The following is a 19,786-nucleotide window of genomic DNA, read 5'->3' as shown; positions in this document are numbered from 1 at the left end:
CGTTTATTCCATGCCTTTTTCCTTAGCTGTTGCGGTTCTCACTTTCACTAGTTTTCTAAGCATCTTTATCTGTGCTTCATATTCATCGATCAACCCCATTTTTCTTTGTTCTTCATTTTGGATTTTCATTATTTCAGACAATTTGCCAATGCCCTTTGTTTAAGCTGCCCTTATTGGTCTAGTCTTACATGATGGTCCGGGTTGTGGAATTGTTACTTATTCAGGTGGTGTGACAAAAAATTCTTTTTCATCCAACAAATTTTTGTCTCCAACAGGATGCAAAAATTTACAAGTGTTATGCACTTGTAAATTTTTGCTTTTGAGTCTAACTCTAGATAATTTTTTCATCCGATATATCTTTTCATACTTCTGTCTTTTCAAAGATCCTTGACTATGGAAGCACGCCCAATTTCAACACTGACTGTCTACTAAGCTTCAAACTTTTTTTTTGGTTTTTGAATTGTTGTAATCCCTTGTTAAAATATATAGAAAGGCTTTTGCAATAACCACTTTTCTGCTCTTTAAGCAATTTAATGTCTTTTCATACTTCGGTCTTTTCAAAGATATTGGACTGTTGAAGTAAGTCTGATTTCTGACAGCAATTTCTACTAAAATTCAACCTTTTGGTTTTTTCTTTATGGTTTGGAATTCTTGTATCCCTTGTTAAAATATATACAAATATTTTTGCAATTACCCGTTATTTACTCTTTAAGCAATTAGATGAAAACCTCTCCTTGCATGACAATCTTTAATTTTTTCACACAAATGCAACAAGTGTGACAACGTCACTGCAATACTGATGTCTACAAAAATGGCCTCGTTCCTTTGAATTTTTTTCCAAATTGAGGCTTTTAACGAATTTTCTCACACTTTCGAACCTATATAGATATTTTTAGGCCACAAAGTCCCGTTTTCGAGAAAAAAATACATAAACAATTATTGCTCACTTTAGCTCACAATTATTGCTCACATACACAATTATTGCTCACTATAGTTGAAGTGTTGACGTTGCCTGAAATGTTTGACAGGGTCTTTCAATTCTACAACCCAAAAACCATAAACACAAAGATTCTTTTGCACTAAGAATCAATTCAGCCACTGTTTTCTTCGAGATTTTTCTGTTCTTAATGAGCTCCCGGTCCCCATAAGTTAAAATTCAAATCCTACATTGCCATCGTCCCCTAATATCCCCTCAAAGTTTCATCTGTGAACTTTTAAACTGTACTCTTAGTCATGCCTTTGATATTTGAAATAAGCCATTTTGACAATCTGAATGCACATAATCTCTTTTGATTTAGTTCAACATTCCCTAAAAGTTTCGACTTAAGACACATAGCGACTCCTGAGCCATTACAGATACACTATTTGGACAACCTGAATCCAAATAGTATCTTTTTGATTTAGTTAATCATGCCCTGAAAGTTTCAGAAAGTTAACCGTAACCATTCCTGTACTATTAGAGCTACGCTGTTTTGACAACATGGTTGCATGTATTGTTTATTATTTTATTTCAATATCACCCTCAACATGCCTTGAAAGCTTCAAATTAATACCTTTAACCATTCCTAATATAGGCTATTACATATTCACCCTTTTGACAATCTGGATGATCCTAGTGTCTTTTAGTTATGGTCAATATTCCTATAACATTCCCTGAAAGTTTCATCTAAAATCTTTTTAGATGTTCCCAATATATTACAGACACACCCTTTTGTAAAACTAGATGCAAGTAATGTCTTTTGATTTAGTTCAATATTCCCTGAAAATTTCAACTTTAAACCCTAATATCCCAAATACACCCTGTTAACAAACTACACCCTGTTAACAAACTGGATGCAGAGAGTGTCATTTAATTTAGTTTTAGTATCGTCCTCAACATTCCTGGAAATTATCAACTTAATACCCTTAGCTGTTTCCAAGTATTGCAGATAAAACCTTTTGACAGCCTGAACATACAGAGTATCTTTGTGTTTAGCTTAAAATTCTCCTCAAGATTCCTTGAAAGTTCTAGCATAATATCCTTAGTCGGCCATGAACTATTGCAAGTATCTCCTCTTTACAACCTGGATGCACATTGTGTCTGCTGATTGACGTCCGCTTCGACATTCTTTGAAAGTTACATCTTAATTCTTTTAGCGTTCAAGATATTGCAAAATCAACTTTAGGATATCCTAAATATGTTCGGAGTTTTCTGATTTCGTTCTCAACATGCCCTAAAAGTTAAAACCTAAGAGCACTTACTTTTTTTAGATAATATTGATGCATGCTATTAGTAAGCTGGGTTCATCTAGTGTCTTTTGATTTAGTTTCACAGGCCCTGAAAGCTTCCGATTAACACCCTTAGTCGCTCCTGAAATGTTGTGGGTACGCCTTTTTGACAAAACAGATACACACACTCTCTTTTGATTAGCTAAACATCCCGCTCCTCATGCCTGAAAAATTCAAATCTTGCAAATACTTCGTAAATACGCCATGATGACAACCAGGATGCCCGTGGCGCTCTCGGATTTAGTTCAACATCTTGCTCAACATGTTCTGAAAGTTCCAAGCTAATACAATTGGCGTATTTTTTTTTTATTTAGTTTAGCATCCTCTTCAACATGTCCCGATGGTTCAACGCATTATCCTTAGCCGTTCCTGACATGACAAAACTAATGTACATGGTGTCTATTGATTTATTTAAATATCAACCTCAACTTGCCCTGAATATTTCACCTTAATAACCTTAGCTCTTCCCGAGGTCTTGCAAATGGGATATTTTGACAACAAGGTGCATATAGTGTCTTTTGATTTAGTTCAAAATGCCCTTAACATCACCGAAGTTTCATCTTAATACCCTTAACGTTTTTGCTCACAGCCAGGAAAAAAAATCCCCTTTCACAATAATAAACCATATGTAAAACATTGGACGACTCGCATAATTTATATCTTTTCTCAGAGACTATTTGGGTAAAATCTTCTCTGGAGGTATAGCTATTGGCTTTGTAGACAATTTTGAATAAAATGGCTATCTAAAAATTTTGATCAGCTGTCTTTGAGGGGAGGGCGACTGAAAAAGACGCGGAACGGTGTTTCATTCTATTCAGTCACTTATGACTCCAAAAATGGGCACTAGAACTTTCAATTTTGGATCGAATGAACCCCCACCAAAACTTCAGTGGTAGTTCCATCCCTACGAAGTGGTCTGGTGAGAAATAAATAATGACTGCCTCAGAAGGGACAACATAATAAAAAACGAACCACGGCCCTCAATAATCAATCATTTTAAAAACACGCTTTAATCAATACTGTTTCGTGAAGAAAAATTGCAATTTTCAGCTGATTCAGGCACCGTAACTGTTATTTCGATCAGTCTTAACAGTAAAACTTTACTGTAAAGTCAACTTCGTGTGAATTGGAAAATTGGCCTAAAATCCCTTCAAAATGGCGTCGGATCGAACGAAAAGTATACCAATATAATTGTCCTTGTCAAAAACACCACGGAATACTTGGAGCCCTTTACCTTGTTCTTTAAAAATTTCATTAACTAATTCTTCAAGTTAGCAAACGCTGAACAAAAATCAAGACAGGAAATAAAATGTAGTTTTGAAAAGAATTATATGTCTGCCTTTTCAAGACCCGATGGGATATAAAAAAAAAAAAAAAAAAAAAAAAAAAAAAAAAAAAAAAAAAAAAAAAGCTTTTTTAAAAAACGAGATGTTTTTTAGTCAGGAATAAGAGGAGACGCTGTGTTTCTCTGCGAAACACGCCTATATTATGTTCCTTATTCCCTTTTAATTGTCTTGTAACTCTTCTATTCAAGCTTATGATCTGACCAAACTCGTTCTCATGTTCAACAAAAAACAACACGCCTTGACTGCAACATCCTATTTTGGTGACATCAAACAACGGAATAACGTCATAGTCATGGGAGACTCACTTGGTGATGCTGATATGGCAGAGGGAGTTCATGAGCCAGGAACTATTCTTAAGATAGGATTTTTAAATGATGAGGTAATTAAAAAACGTTAATTTATACCCAACAGTGCTACGAGAATTTTCACAGGGCTGATGTAGCATAGATGCTTTGAAATATGGGGTTAAAAACATTGTACCCTGGGCTCAGTTTGAAAAAGACACTTAGTTATTTGATAAATAGCAGCCCATTCATTTTCAAATTTGCTACACAAAAACAAAGTGACTACTCTTGTAGACCACTTGGATTATATTAGACCTTGGATTATATTAGACCTTGGATTATATTAGACCTTGGATTATATTAGACCTTGGATATTGTAGACTCTTGGATTATAGTGTTTTTTTTTCCCTCGTGGTTTTGCCAAGTTTCTTCCTCTTCTTTCTTTTTTTATATTTAATTTTTAGACCTATGCAGGGAAGTGAACGGGCTGTATACTAATATCGCTGTTTTTGGAATGTTATTACGTATATCAGGGGGTGCTCCCTCCTTAATACCTCGCTCTTTATGCTAAAGTTTAAGTTTTTGCCCCAATCATTTAAGAATGCCTCCTGAAATACAAGGACCTTTTAGTTAGAATGAAATTATTTTTAAAAGCTCTAAAAAAGCTTTAGCGTAAAGAGCGACGCTTTAATTTCATTCGAGAAAACTTGTTCTTTACTTAATTTCGGATCGTTTTTAAAATAGTCATGTCATAGTCATGCTTAGATACATCATTAATAGATTTTTTTACTATGTTGAACAAAATGGCTATTTCAAAATTTTGATTGGAAGAATTTGGGAAAAAGGGGGCGTCGGAGGAGGACTAGCTGCTTTTCGATATTTTCGTTCACTTAAAAAGGGCACTAGAACTTTTGATTACCGATCATTGGTCCTCTCTCGATCTTCTAGGATCACTGGTTTTGTATGATTACCCCAGGCAAAAAACAACTACTAAAAATGCTAAAAATGCTAAATTCCACATTTTTATATATAGTTGCTGGAAACATAATAGGATTCTCTGAAATGCTGAATCTGATGGTGTGATTTTCATTAGTATCAATTAAATGGTATGTGGGTTTTCCTCCCATTTTTTAAAAAAATTGGGCAAATTTTCTTAGACTCATAACTTTTGATGGGTAATAATAACTTGATAAATTTTATGTATTTTGAATAAACATCAATATTTGACCCTTTTGATGTATCCGTTGTTATCAATAATCAGTTTCTTAGAGTTTCAGTTATTATTGAGTCGATTTGCTCCCTAATTACAGTTCGTTACCAAGAACTGTTTGATTTAAGCATACTTCAAGGGAAGTTAAGATTTTTTTTTGCTAAAAATTTATTGTCTTGTGAATTTGCCAAATGTTTATAACTTTTAAATTACTAAAATGACCCCTTATATGTATTAAATAAAAAAAAACAAGTTTTTTTAACTGAAAGTAAGGAGCGACATTAAAAGTTAAAACGAATAAAAATTACTCTGTATATGAAAGGGCTGTTCCCCCCTCAATGCCCCGCTCTTTACGCTAAAGTTTGACTCTTTCTCTCAACTCTATATTTTAAAACAGTAAAAAAAACTTTAGCGTAAAGAATGGGGCGCTGAGGAGGGAACAGCCCCTTTCATATACAGAGTAATTTCTGCTCGTTTTAAGTTTTAATGTTGCTCCTTACTTTCAGTCAAAAAAACTTATTTTTTATTTTATTTCTGAACGTTTTTGAATTAATGCGTGTTTGGATTTTGGCTCTCCGCACATGAATAGTTAAAACGAAATTTGCATATTATTATTTTTTTTTTTTTTTTGGTTAATGGCTCTCTCATAGTTTTGATTGGACGATTTTGAAAATAATAGGAGGGGGGAGGAGGCCTAATTACCCTCCAATTTCTTATACTTTAAAAGGCAACTAGAATTTTTAATTTTTTACGAACGTTTTAATAAGTAAAAATATACGTAACTTACGAATTAGCTTACTTAACGAACTTCTATATTCGTATGTTTTATTATGTACATGAGGGGGCTCACCCCCTCGTCAATGCCTCACTCTTTACATTAAAGCTTAAATTTTGTCCCAATTCCTTAAGAATGGCCCCTGAATCACAAAGACCGTAGAATAAATAGCTGAAACTACTAAGAAATACTTTAGCATAAAAGAGTGCCTCATATGCATAATAATTTCTGAACGATTAAGTGTTAATCCTGCTTCTTACTTTCAGTTGAAAAATCTTTTTCATAAGTATTTTTTCATTGTTCTTTTATTCTAAATGCTAGAAAATCCTGCGCCCCCTTCATGTAATTTCTCTTCCCCTATGACCAATTCCCCCGTATAAAGTTCCCCCATATAACCCCATCCCCTCAACCCCTCCCCCAACCAAAAAAATCACCCTGAAAACGTATGTACACTTCCCAATAACTATTACTATATGTAAACACTGGTCAAAGTTTGTAACTTGCCGCCCCTCCAGACATAATTATTAGGTTTTTGAATTTTGATCCGGTGACTTTGGGAAAAAATGAGCGTGGGAGGGGGCCTAGGCTCCCTCCAATTTTTTCAATCACTGAAAAAGAGAACTAGAACTTTTAATTTCCGTTAAAATGAGCCCTTTTGCGATATTCTAGGACCGCTGGTTCGAGTATTTATCCAAACCAAACTATTTAATCTAAGAATCATCATCTAAAATAATAGGTGAAGCCATATTTAACTTTACCATTTAATATTTGCCTCGGTGCACAAATTCGGACAAGATTTCTGTCTAGATAGCCACAGCCCTTCCCTGGTAGCACGCTAATGACCCTTACTTCAACTTGAACCTGCAGCATGACCAGGGGTTTTGCCATTTACTTGGCATCGTGGCAAGCTATCGATAGTTTTCCGTTAATAGTTTGGTCTAGTAAAACTTAAACTTTTATTCCATATTTTTGGTTTTGAAATCATTTAATTTAATTTTGTTTTAGGGACGTGAAGGATCAAAAAGTACAAAACCAGTAGACTCGGTAAGTTTATAACCTACTTACTTGTACTTGTGGCGGAAGTCATGCGTTTCCTCCTCGCCTGGCATCCAGGATCTTTTTGACCTCTTTGGACCAGGTTTCACGATCTTCTGAAAATTACTCTTTGAACAGGAGCCACTGAACCGATCACAGGGCTTGACTAGAAAGATTTGACGGGGCAGGTATTCTGGTGGTCTCCGCAGGACATGAAAAAGCGGCACTTTTTAACGACATTAGTGACATCTCTTCTAATCTTGCAGAGTTGGCGAATATCGAAGTTAGATATACGATGTTGCTATGCTGTTTGACCTATGTGATTGTATGGATGAGTAGGGTTAAGGCCTCATTCAAGTGCTTGTCTATATTAATCACTAATTTAGGAAAACAGTCTTCCTTTTCTCCTTCTGTCTTTTTTTTTTTTTTTTTTTTGTGTGTTTTTGCTGTAGCATTGGTGATTTCTCTTTTCATGATATATATATATATATATATATATATATATATATATATATATATATATATATGCCTTTTCTATTCCTTGGACAAAGGAACTGGACTAGGACAGATTGCTTATTCATCTGCGTTATCTCGCTATTTTTCACATTTTTGCGCCTGGTGGTCCGTCTTGCAAGACGGACCACTAGAAGGGGCAAGACGAACAATCATTTTCGTAATCACCTTCGACTATATGTTTTGTATAAACATATCAATTAAATATTTATCAATCAAGTAAAATGTCTGCATTGGCTCTTTATAACACACTGAAACCAGACAAATCAGCTCCAAATGTGTGGAGTGACGCCTGCCTTGCCAGTTTCATCAGAGCGTCCACAAGACTGACCCTTCCCTTTTCAGTTGTCTCTTAAAATTTAAAAGAGGCAAAAGTTCTCTTCCGAAAGAGCACTTCAATCTCATCTTCAATCTCGTCTCTCACCGAGACCTTTGCAGCAAAATATTCTTTCCATCATGTGAATACCATGTCAACTTATGGGTAATTTCATGACCAGATACCACATTTGTTATAACCAGACGGTGATGTCTATACGATTGAAGCAGTCTATAACAATTTTATTTTCTATTCCTGCATCAAATTTTCCTAAGCTATGACACCGTCTATTCTTATCAACTTGACCATTAACATCTCCTAAGAAAATTAAGATATCTATACGCGGGACCTCTGTCGACTTCTTCGTGTAAGTGTATTTGAAATTCACCTGAGTCAATCCCATCTCCTTCAGTCAATTCTACATGGGCATATACTGCAATAATGGATGCTTTGAGATTTTTCGTCATATTTTTTTTATTAATATTTCTATGTTACTCTGCTTTATTTTAGTGCTTTTAATCCTTTCCTCATACTTATAACAAAAGTGAGTTTTCAGAAATTATTTCTGAAAAATTGTCTCTGTGGGCTCTCGATTGTATTTTCGATGAAATACGAGAGACTAAAAATGGGTAAATTGAAAGGAAACTACTGGAGACTATACTCAAAGGAAAACTCAAAAGACTATGAATATCTGTGTTCTTCTCGATTCCCTTTTGTTCTGATTTATGCTTTTTATAACAAATTCCAGTTAACCTGCATTAGATCCTAAAAGGGCAAGCAGGCCTAGACTTAGAGCTTTGACAACTCTAGACCAAAGCATTTTTGCCAAATCCGTTTTGCGAGACTTAAACATCAGGGAAACGTCAGAAGAATCGAGGACAGTAGAAGCACTCAACAGACCGCAACTGATGAGTCAAAAGTAATGAAAGAGAGAGGTGATACCGGACTCTCAGCTGTCATTCTTGGGAGACGTCAGACAGTTTATAGGTGGCAGCTTAATTCCTGTGCTGCTATAAGATCCCTTTTTCTATGAATAGGCAGCGCGGCGGCGAAAGGCATAGTAGTTTGACGATAAATCACATCAGTCCACTTTTTGTTAAAAGAAAAAAAACTCGGTAATAATTTATTGTACCCCTGATATTGTGCATTCCCAGGCCCAGGCCTAGTCGGCCTATTGTTAAACTCAGGCCTGAAGGCAAAAGAATTTGATTGTAGGAAAACTGTTAACAAAGAATTTTCTGTTCCCCGAGATATTATTTTAGCCTTGGACGAATTGTGTGCAAGCGTGTATTCACTGAATGTAAAAAATAAAAACTGTTTAAAGGAATTGAAAGGGAAAAAAACACAAAAATGAAACAAAATTATAGCATAGAAATTGTCAATTAATGATTTCATAGTCAGCCACAGTTATTCACCCATTCATAAATAGATTGTAGAGAGTAGCAAGTTGTAAATAAATCATGAAGTAAAATAATATTTGATGAAGCACAATCAAAGATACTAACTATAAAATAAGCATCTCATATTCCTGATGGATGCTTTGTTGGGTATCGTCCTAACTCTAAATTCCAATGTACATAAGAGTACTAGCGATAGGAGTACTAATTTCTACCGATACAACAACGTAGATACAAGACATTATCATCTATCATATTTTCAGTCGTTTAGTCATCTTTTCTAATTCTGGAACCGCGGTATAGTAAGGAGCATTTGACTAGGCCGTCCATTATATAGTTTTAGTTTATCTTACTCAGCCATTTCATTTAAAAGCGCTCCGTCTTCTTGATAAAGGTAGCTTCTAGAAAGGCTGGGAGTGTATTGTCTCTTTTTGTCCTATGGTATTATAATGCTTTCGTATGACTATATTAGTAAAATCCTGGGTTGAACTTTCTGTTCGAAAGGTCCCTTGCTGAAAGTATTTGAGTTAGTATTTGTGTTGTTTTTCATTTGCGTTTGTTCATTTTTTTTCTTCAAGTGCAAATGTTTTGTCGCCCTTTTTCTTTCCATTTATCTTTGTGCTTATGTTATCTGTATTATTATTATTAAAATTTGCTAATTCCTTATCTCCCCTTTCTTTTTCTTCTCTTCCTTTTTTATTATCCTCTTTATTTTGAGATCGCATTTGGTTAGTATATTTGTGGACAATGCTGTCCGTATATATATATATATATATATATATATATATATATATATATATATATATATATATATATATATATATATACTAGCTGTTGGGGTGGCGCTTCGCACCACCCCAACACCTAGTTGGTGGGGGCGCTTCGCACCCCCACAAGCCCCCCCGCGCGCGTAAGTCGTTACGCGCCATATCAGTTATGCGCCATTGTAGTTGTGTCCCTATGTCCCACCTGTGAATATAGATATATATATATATATATATGTATATATGTTTTTAACTACGTAAAACTTGCGAATATACAACATTCTTTGCTGTTCCATTGTCTGTGCATATAAATAGATTGTCAGGTTTGCCGACTCTTGAACATGCAACATATAATGGTCCATGGGAAAACAATCCGTATTCAGATCTATACCTCATGATTCTAATGATTGCCCTTGAGCTTTGTTGATGTTGATTGCTAATCGACCATTCCCTGTGTCGCCATCGTCATTTATGTATCCCCCTGTGCCCCCCGGCGTCCCCTTTGTAGTTTTGGCCCTGTGTCCCGGTCGTCATTTATATTCCCTGTGTCCCGGTCGTCATTTGTGTCCCGGTGTCCCAGTCTGTGATTTCTCTTTGAGTGTCCCGGGCGTCATTTATATTCCTTGTGTCCCGGTGTCCCGGTCGTCATTTATATCCCCCTGTGCCCCCCGGCGTCCCCGTTCCAGTTGTGTCCCTGTGTCCCGGTCGTCATTTATATTCCCTGTGTCCCGGTCGTCATTTGTATCCCGGTGTCCCGCTCTGTATATACATTCGTTTTTTAGTTTTGTTTTTCTCCTTTATTTTTCATTTTTTCCTTTTTTATTTTTTTTTCTTTTTTAGTTTTTTTAGTTTTTTAGCTTTTTTAGTTTTTTTATTAGTTTTTAGTTTTTTTATTAGTTTTTGGTTTTTTTTTCCTTTTAGTTTTTACCTTTTTTTAGTTTTTTTAGTTTTTTTTTACTTATGTCCTGGTCGTCATTTATACTCCCTGCGTCCCGGTCGTCATTTGTGTCCCGGTGCTTTGTTGATGGTGATTGCTAATCGAACAATCCTTTTGTCCCGGTCGCTTTCTCTTTGATTGTCGTCATTTATATTCCCTATGTGCCGGTGTCCCGGTCGTCATTTGTGTCCCGATGTCCCGGTCTGTAATTTCGTCAGTTGAAAACATGACGTCAGTCAACACAGAAACATGACGTCACCTGATCCACAGACAGACAGACAACTTATTTTTATATATATAGATAGATATATATATATATATATATATATATATGTATATATATACATATATATATATATATATATATATATATATATATATATATATATATATATATATATATATATATATATATAGGCACCCTGTGGAAACGGAGTACACAACATTAGCAAGCAAACTGTCAAGCTTATTTTTTTTAATTAATTTTCCGCATCGCAGTTAGGTAACAAAACTCACTTTTTTAATAATCAATTCAACTTTTTTGAGAATACTACCGGGATTACTTGAGCAAGATTTGTACGTTTAAAATTTCCCCACAAAGTAAAGGGTCACTTGCTATCTTATCGACATAGTTTTTGAATCAACATTATTTTGTGGTCTTTGAGGGCTCTTATGAAGTTTCTTTTTGACTTCGCACGCAATCGGTTTACTATACCGGAACGTGGTCTATCGATTTGTTCCAGATTCTGAGTCACAATTTAGCTGAATCACATGCTACAAAAAGACTTGCTTTTTTAGACCAGTCGGTAACTTCTGTCTTTTTGTAATTACGTCTAGTTTGGACAGCATAGTTTTCCATGTATCAAAGCGCGTGGTTGATTTCCCTAAGAGAGTTCATAAGCTCCTCGTGCTCACTGATATTTTTCGAAGATTACCTTTGAAGGGACTCTCTCACTAGACCTATTGATCGTTATGTTCAGTTTCTGGGTATTCTTCCTAATAAGAATCCCTCCTTCTGGCATCATATTAGTCAAATTAAAACAAAGAGTTTGAAGAATCTTAGAATTCATGGAAAGGTCAAACATCGTTTTCCTGGGTTGAATAAAAAAAAAATCACAGTTTAATTCAGTCTTGCGTCTATTTTAGCACAATTATACGGATGTCAACATTTTCTTTCTCTCTGATACAACTCCGTGTGGTATATGAAAGAGCACGGGATCTTAGCATTGAAACTAATAGTTCTATTCATAAGCTTTTGCTTGATTTCAATTTGATATATAGGACTTCAATCGTGTCTTTCGTTTTTCTTCAATTACAATCCTACGGCCCTTAAAACTTGATAGTCTTTTGACTTTGACCATTCTACTACTTTGATTCCATTGAGTCCATCAGTAGGGTCAAGCTTCAACCCTCTGATAGCTCGTCTGCCTGCCTTGAATAATTGACCTGAGTTGGCTTGAAAGTGTCGCTCATTTGGTGCCTTTAAAGGAATTGCAAAAACTTTCTGGATTTTCGGAAGATTTATTTATTCACTTATATATTTTCATTTTTTTTCTTTCTATTTTTCTTACTTTAGCTCCAACGTGCGACTGCTGTCTCCGGGCAAGTTGGATTTGTGTGTTGTTTTGTCGGTTGGGCAAGGCACTTGTCTTCGGCTTGGTTTTCTTTGAGTAGTTAGCGGTGGGCGGCTATTTAGTATGTCTGTGCGTCTCCTTTTTTCCTTTTGTCTCCTTTTTTTCTTTCTCCTTGCATTCCCTGCCATAGACCCTTGCGAGGGGGTATTTGATATTTGATGTTAAATGTTTAGTTTTTTGTCAGATTAATAAAATTATATATATATATATATATATATATATATATATATATATATATATATATATATATATATATATATATATATATTTATAGGAAACACCTGTACATATTTTGGGCCAAACGATTTTAAGCTTTTGGATATGTATTCCTTAGGTCATGGGGTCCAGAGGAAGGGTTTCAAGATATTCCATATTTTTTCTGCGATCGAGCCGAAATTTTGATAAAACTAACGTTATCCTTATCTAATTGACACCGATTTACAAAGATAGAGGGGGGAGCTCAATATAAGCTATAAAAACCTCAAAATTACAACCAAAGAGAAAGACTGTTGGGTCAAACATCGTAGCTTTTTGGATATATGTTTTCAGAATATATATACTACAGAACATAGTGAGTAGTATGGGCATGGCGGTGTCCTTCCGTGATCAACAACTTATGATCAAAATATGTTTTATTTTTATAGCGGCTGGGCTGCATTGTTCTGATGCATGTTCCATAGGTTTTGAGGGGCTTAGAAACTGTGTAGTAAGGAGTAACATTTTTTCGCCTGCAATGATCAAGCTACAATTATATTAAGTTCTTTTCTATATGTCTGTAATGCTGCCAAATTTACAATTCTGCATTTTGTTTTCTAGATTGAAGAGAGATTGCCAAGATTTATGGAAGCATTTGACCTAGTTTTGGTTGATGACCAGACATTCAACATACCTCTAGAGATTCTAAGCACAATTGCATTGGACTAAATTCTTTTGATGCATTGTTATTATGGCTCAACTGTTTGCATACAATCATGTGGATGACGTGTACTAGGGTACCAAATCAGTTAACTTTATAAAATCGAATAAATAAGGCAAACAATCTATTTTTCCATAGTTATTTTTTATTCTTTTCTTAGTAAAGCGAAAATTGGTACTGCAATTGGAGTTACCACCTGTAGCACGAAAATGCTATTTTAGCACTTTTGCAGTCAACTTTTCCAATGTAGCACCAAAACTTGCTGGGTAGCACGCAATTCTGGACAATTATAACACTTTAGGAACTGACTATGGTGGCAATCCTGGCTGCAATACCCAGGTAGAGTCATCTCTGGTCCAAGTAGTGACTCGCAAATCTTGATACCCGAGAAATTTAAATTTATTAAAATTGATTATAATGTCAGCTGATTTCGATGCTCAAGAAAATCAAAAAAGCTATGTAGATAAAATAAATGTATATTTAAAGGGGGTCGATTGGACCATTAAGCGTTAAAACAGCTAAGGTATGACGGTAAAAATAAGTAAATGATATAAACTCACGAAAAATGGGGAAATATTTTTGTTCACGTACAACCATCACCCTCTTCCTCCAAGAACCGAAAAGTAAAGTCAAAAGAATAATCATCGATATGCGCTGCAAAGCATTCCTTGTTGCTCTAACCAAAAAAAAAAAAAAATACTTGAAAAGATTTTAAATTCCCCTGAGAGCACAAATTAAAAATATTGCCAGTGAAACCCAACTACCAGTTTTCCTCAAATTTAAGAAATTGCTATACCGCCTTTAAATGTCTGTGCGTCTCTAAATTAGCGGGTTTGTGTCACATTTTTTTTTTTTTTTTTATGACAATTGTTGAAGAACAACAGCTCAAACAGAAGAGCCGTTGGTTGGAATGAGAAGTATTTTTAAAGCACTATAAAACTTTTGCGCATCAGGGGGGGGGGGGTTGTGAGGAAGATAAGCCTACCTTTTCTGCACCTAGAGAGCTCAAAAAATAGTTTTGATATTTCTAAGCGATTGGCTATATCAGAATTTTCAATCGATAGGAAATTAGTCCTCTTTGTGGCCATGGCACAAGCGTTTTTACTGCTTTAAAAGGGCACTAGAACCTTTAAGTTTCGTTAGAATGAACCCTCTTCCATCCCTCTAGGATTATTGGTTCAATACGATTAGACCCCTAAGCCGCGCCGATTATAGAATTCAGCGGCAGCGGATACAATTACGCAAGGCGGCACCACACCTCCGGCGGAGCTGAAAAATTTTCGGTGGCACGCAGTCAATTGTTCGACGTTTGTTCTATTTAAAAAAAATTGGCTACTTTTAAAAGGTTTTGAAAACCAAATTGGTAATACAAAAAAAGTTTTATTCAACTGAAAGTAAGGAGCAACATTAAAACTTAAAGAAAAGAAATTATTCCGTATATGAGGGGTCTGCCCCCTCCTCAACAGCCCACTCTTTAAGCTAAAGTCTGAAATTTTGTCCCAATTATTTAAGAGTGACTCCTGAAACAGAAGGGTCATTAAATTAGAATCAAAACCTGTTTTAAAGTGCTGGAAAAGCTTGAAGAGAGGGGCATTAAGGAGGCGGCAACCTCCCTCATATACGGAATAATTATACTATTACTATACTATTACTATTAAGAATAATAATTCTTAATAGTAATAGTTTCTTAATAGTTTCTTTTCTCACAGTGTAGCCTTTCCGCCTGATGGTCCCAGACCATCAGGCGGGATATAGTCCTTAGGACTTAGGACTAGGATATAGTCCTAAGCGATATATCTCTTTGTTGTTTATCATCTCGTGTTGTCCTGTTGTTTTTGTTGAAATGGTGGGTATAAGCCTAGCGTCGGGGCTATTGAGAAGGAAAAATGTTAAGACAACAATTGTTACTTTATAATATGCAGGAAAATAGCAGTTGAAACATTTTGAAGACTTCTGCTACACTTCACCCTCACCCCCTTTTGGGCCTTTTCAGTGGCCTTTTAAAAAAGCTTTTTCGGCAGCAGTTTTTGGCACGGCTTTGGGGACTAGATATGATCACCCATGGAAAAAATAAACACGCATCCCTGATCCCTCTTCTGGGGAAAAAAAATTCATAGTCTGTAGATAATAGCATGAGCGCCCACAGAAAAAAGGAGGGGAGGGAGGACACAGAGACCAAAAAAGCAGGTGTTGATGAGGGGAACGAAAATATATTCTAGAATACATTTTGTTAGGAGTAGTTTCTTACAGAAACTTAAAACCTTCTAAGCAGTTTTCTGCGGGAACTTAAAAACCTTCCAAAGGGATATTTTAGGCTAAGATTTTATTCCCGGAAGCTTCATTTCCAAAACCTCAAAGTGAGGTAAAAAAAATTATGGAGTAGCAAAAGAAAAGCTAAATTTAAACTTACAATCCAGCTGCCATATTGACCCTGGTTTCTGCTTTCGATGCAACGATGAAAAGATAATGTAGCAAAAAACCCTTAAGCTAAAATTCCTCCCAAATTATTAAAAGAATGAAAATAAAGTAAGGGGTTCGAGCCCTGGTGTTGCTGATTATTTAGTTTGGAAAGAGTCCCATTGATGTGACTCGTTAAACTCAGCCAGAGTCGACCCAGCTTCAAATAGGTAACTGGAGAAATTTGGAGAAGACACTGAAATAGATTAAGACTGAAATAGAGTAAGACTGAAATAGATTGGCTTAGGTTAGCTAAACCAATTGACTTTATAGCCCTTGAAAATGACACCCTGGCCTTTATAATGCTTTGGACTTTCAGGATTTCAAGGGTTTTAGACAAGAGATACTATTTGACTTTAGTTTTAATGTTGCTCTTTACTTTTCTTTGAAAAACTTTTTTATAAGAAAAATTTTTAAAAAATTATTGGTATGAAAAAATTTGATAAATGAAATAAAGGAGAAACACCCATCGAAATAAATTTTATCCTTAATTTTAGTTTTGTAGTTTAATTATAAAATAATTTCTAGTTAAACGGCCATTGTGCTTCAAAAGTCGTTCTTACAGAGCTGGGACAAAATGTCAAACTTTAGCGTAGACAGTGAGGCATTGAAAAGTTACATATAACTTTTGTTCGTAAAGAGTTCCTCTCCTCCCTGCAAAGCTCCTCCCACATAAAATACACTCAGTCCCCATCCACAGAAAAATTTTCAGGGGAAAAATGTCCCCTGGAAAGAAGCTATTGCAGAATAATCCCCCATGGAGAAAATCTCCCGAGTCAAGTCTCCCATGAAAAAATCTCCAGACAATTCCAACCTCGATAAAAATATCTCCCATACCAGGGACCATTCGCCGAAACATCTCCACATGTAAAATTGAGCCAGCAAAGGCAAAGTAAGACAAATAAAAAGAGTTTTTGTAGACATAGCAAATTTCCGTGCTGAAAAATTTTACTTGGAAAGTTAATCCCTGGAAAGTCACCTCCCCATAGAAGAAATCCTCTCCCCCCCAAAAGAAAATGTCTGTCTATTTCCCAATAACAAATACAATACATGAACAATAGGCAGATTTCATAACTTACAACCCTTTTCCCAGGGGCTATGAAGGATCATGTTATCCTGAAATGTATAATTATTGGACCTTTCAACTATGCCAATCAAAATGGTCATCCCAAAATTTTGATTCGACGAATTTGGGGAAAAAGGGCGTGGGAGGGGGCTATTTGAAGGGACACTTGAACTTTTTATTTTCGCTCGATGAGGCTTCTCCCGATATTTTAGGATCATTGGTTTGATACGATCATCTCTGAGAAAAAAAAAAAAAAAATAAACACTCATCCGTGATCTTTCTTCTGGCAAAAAAAATATAAACTTCCACACTTTTGCAGATGAAAGCTTGAAACCTCTACGACAGTGTTCTTTGATGTAAGGTTAATTTGCAATAGGGCTCATTCGGATCACGAGACTTTTTTGGGCGCTAAACCTCACTCTTGTGCTAATGACAGTTTTTTCAATTCTTTAAGACCAACAGCTGGAACAAAACACTGTTGAATTAGAAAAAGTATTTTTACAGCAGCGGTCTTTCTCTGTATATATTACTCACGGTTTTGTCACTTAGGTTTGTGAAGTCCACTTTCTTCTGAAGATTTGCTTACTTAGACTTAATTCCTCTCACGCCGGTTGGTGCACAAGGCGACAACGATGTCTCTCTAAGACAACCTCTGAAGAGATTGCGGCCACAGGTGAAGCTAAGATGTACTGCCAGTGTATCCTCCCTCTTTAGGCATCAGCCACGCTACGCTTTTTGCCGTCCATACCCTCCAATGCCGGGAAGAACCCAGCACCAAACATCACAAGGGGGTATATCACCGCCCGGACGGACCATTTGGCCCCAATACCACCATCTACTACTTCTGATTTTCACAGCTATAATAGTTGCTTTGTTTTTTCATGCATGAAGAGAGGAAATCCTTATTTACCCTAATATAAAATAATGAAGGGTATTGAGCTCTTTCAACTATTTTAAGAGTGGACGATTTTAGTAGGTGATTTTACCGCCTTTATTATTTTGCATAATTTATATTTTTTTGCATTTTTTTTTGTTCTATTGGGGTACAAAAAGCTTTTCAGTGGATCAGAAAGACAAATATTTACCTCTCAACAAAAATTTTGAAGTTTTCCCCTCCCACTAGCACTACCCGAGAGTTTCCACTTCATCCCCAAAGCCATTCCTGACGTATTGTAGATTTCCTATTTGAATAACCAGAATACAGTTAGTGTGTTTGGATTTATCTCTACCCCTGTCCACTAGGTATGGAGGTTCATACTGATCCTGCTTACGTTTGCAGTTTGTATATTGTGGTACAATATACATTGAGGGTAAGGATTGATCCTGAAATTAGTAAAGGTATAATACTTATATGGGACCTACGAGTTACGTAGCATATCTTTGGAGATCATGCAGCATTTCCAAAAATTCTGCTAATTTATGATAATGATCACATAGCCTAGCAGGACCTATTTTCCTTAGTACTCTCCCCCTTTTTATTATTCCAAGACGATATTTTTAATTTTTAGACCCTTCGATTTTTAATTTTCAGCTGACGATAATTTCTAATTTTTAACTTACATTGACTTTTTATTAACTCTATTGAAAGTCTAAATTTTAGACTTTCAATTTATAATTTTTAGTTAACGATAATTTCTAATTTTCAACTTATTTGATGTTCAAGAGTTTTTCTGATTTCTCTTTATTCTTTTATTCCAAAGTGAAGCGGGTTAAGATCATTCCAACCCACTTTCTAATTCATATTCTACCTATTTTTGTTTCCAAATCTTCTTACTAAATGTTTTTTTTTTCAAACATTTTTTTTTCATTTTTAAAAAAAAAGTCACGATACGAAACCTGACAATTACAAAAAAACACATTTATATTTAAAAATAAATTGACAGAAATTTTATAAAGTTAAAAGATTTGAATAAAAAAAAATTATTAAATATTAGATCTCAGTTCCCGTCTCAAGATCTTCCCTGAAGCAGATTTTGGTATTGAACTTGCTATCACAACACCACCTCTCAGCTGTTTGTGGGGAGCCACCTTTTGAGCAACAAAATCAGCTATATTTTTCTCAGATAGTCCAGCTCCTAGAAGAATAAGAAGAAATAAATATTCACTATACATTTACTGGTTCTGCTAGTGATTATATAATTAAAGTATCTCACAATATAAGATATTTAGGGTTACCCAAAGTTAGTAACACAGTCGAAACAATTTGACCGTTAAAATATTTAGCCGTACCTCTGAAAATTTGATAATTTTTATGCTTAAAAAACCAAAAATAGGACAAAAAAGAAAAAAATACTGACAGATCCATGATAAAAAGTGTGTGTTTTAATTTCATTTGTGTATGTCTTTGGTCTATTTTAGCAATAAGCCAATGATAAGCGCATGACTGAAAAGAAAGTCGATCACCCCAGCATTTTTCAAACTTGCTTAGCACCTGTGCGGAATATAAAACTATTAAAAAGAACTTAGAGCCATATGATTTTTTAGAAATAAACTTTCTGTTTCTCTGTGGTTTGGCTATTGCCTACACTAAAAAGTGGGCGTTTTAATTTCATTCGTTTACACCTTTGGCGTATTTTAGTAGTAAGCCAACATGGCTGAAAAGCGTATGGCTGAAAAGAAATTCGATAACCCCAGCATATTTCAAACTTGTGAGCCATATGATTTCGTAGAAGTAAACTTTCTATTTCTCTGTAGTTTAGTTATTGCCTTAATCGCATTATAATCACATTAGTCGAAATAAATGGTCAAATAAATGAATCAGCCTTTTTCTGTGACTTCGACTTCACGGCTGCACTACAGCAGCAGAAAATTAAAATGAATCAGGACTCCGTTTGGAAGAAAAACAGAAGCACCAATTCATTCGCAGGA

At 35.4% G+C, this 19,786-nt stretch overlaps 2 protein-coding genes across 3 annotated transcripts in view; one reads left to right on the top strand and one right to left on the bottom strand.

Annotated features, from left to right (window-relative positions):
- The window catches only part of LOC136029921 (cytosolic 5'-nucleotidase 3-like), a 144,860-nt gene extending 131,338 nt beyond the window's left edge, over positions 1-13,522 (top strand). For both annotated transcript variants that reach the window (XM_065708448.1, XM_065708446.1), the window contains exons 7-9: positions 3,803-3,993; positions 6,889-6,927; positions 13,296-13,522. The gene's annotated coding sequence lies outside the window, so the exon portion shown is untranslated. The remainder of the gene's footprint in view (positions 1-3,802; positions 3,994-6,888; positions 6,928-13,295) is intronic.
- A 5,239-nt stretch (positions 13,523-18,761) lies between these two features.
- The window catches only part of LOC136029918 (uncharacterized), a 67,404-nt gene continuing 66,379 nt past the window's right edge, over positions 18,762-19,786 (bottom strand). Inside the window, exon 10 of the mRNA XM_065708444.1 lies at positions 18,762-18,993. Within this exon, the coding sequence (XP_065564516.1) occupies positions 18,842-18,993 (152 nt within the window). The 3' untranslated portion in view covers positions 18,762-18,841. The remainder of the gene's footprint in view (positions 18,994-19,786) is intronic.

Source organism: Artemia franciscana, chromosome 8 (genome assembly GCF_032884065.1).
Source record: "Artemia franciscana chromosome 8, ASM3288406v1, whole genome shotgun sequence".
In the NCBI taxonomy this organism is placed as follows: domain Eukaryota; kingdom Metazoa; phylum Arthropoda; class Branchiopoda; order Anostraca; family Artemiidae; genus Artemia; species Artemia franciscana.
This window is presented reverse-complemented; position numbering and strand designations above follow the sequence as displayed.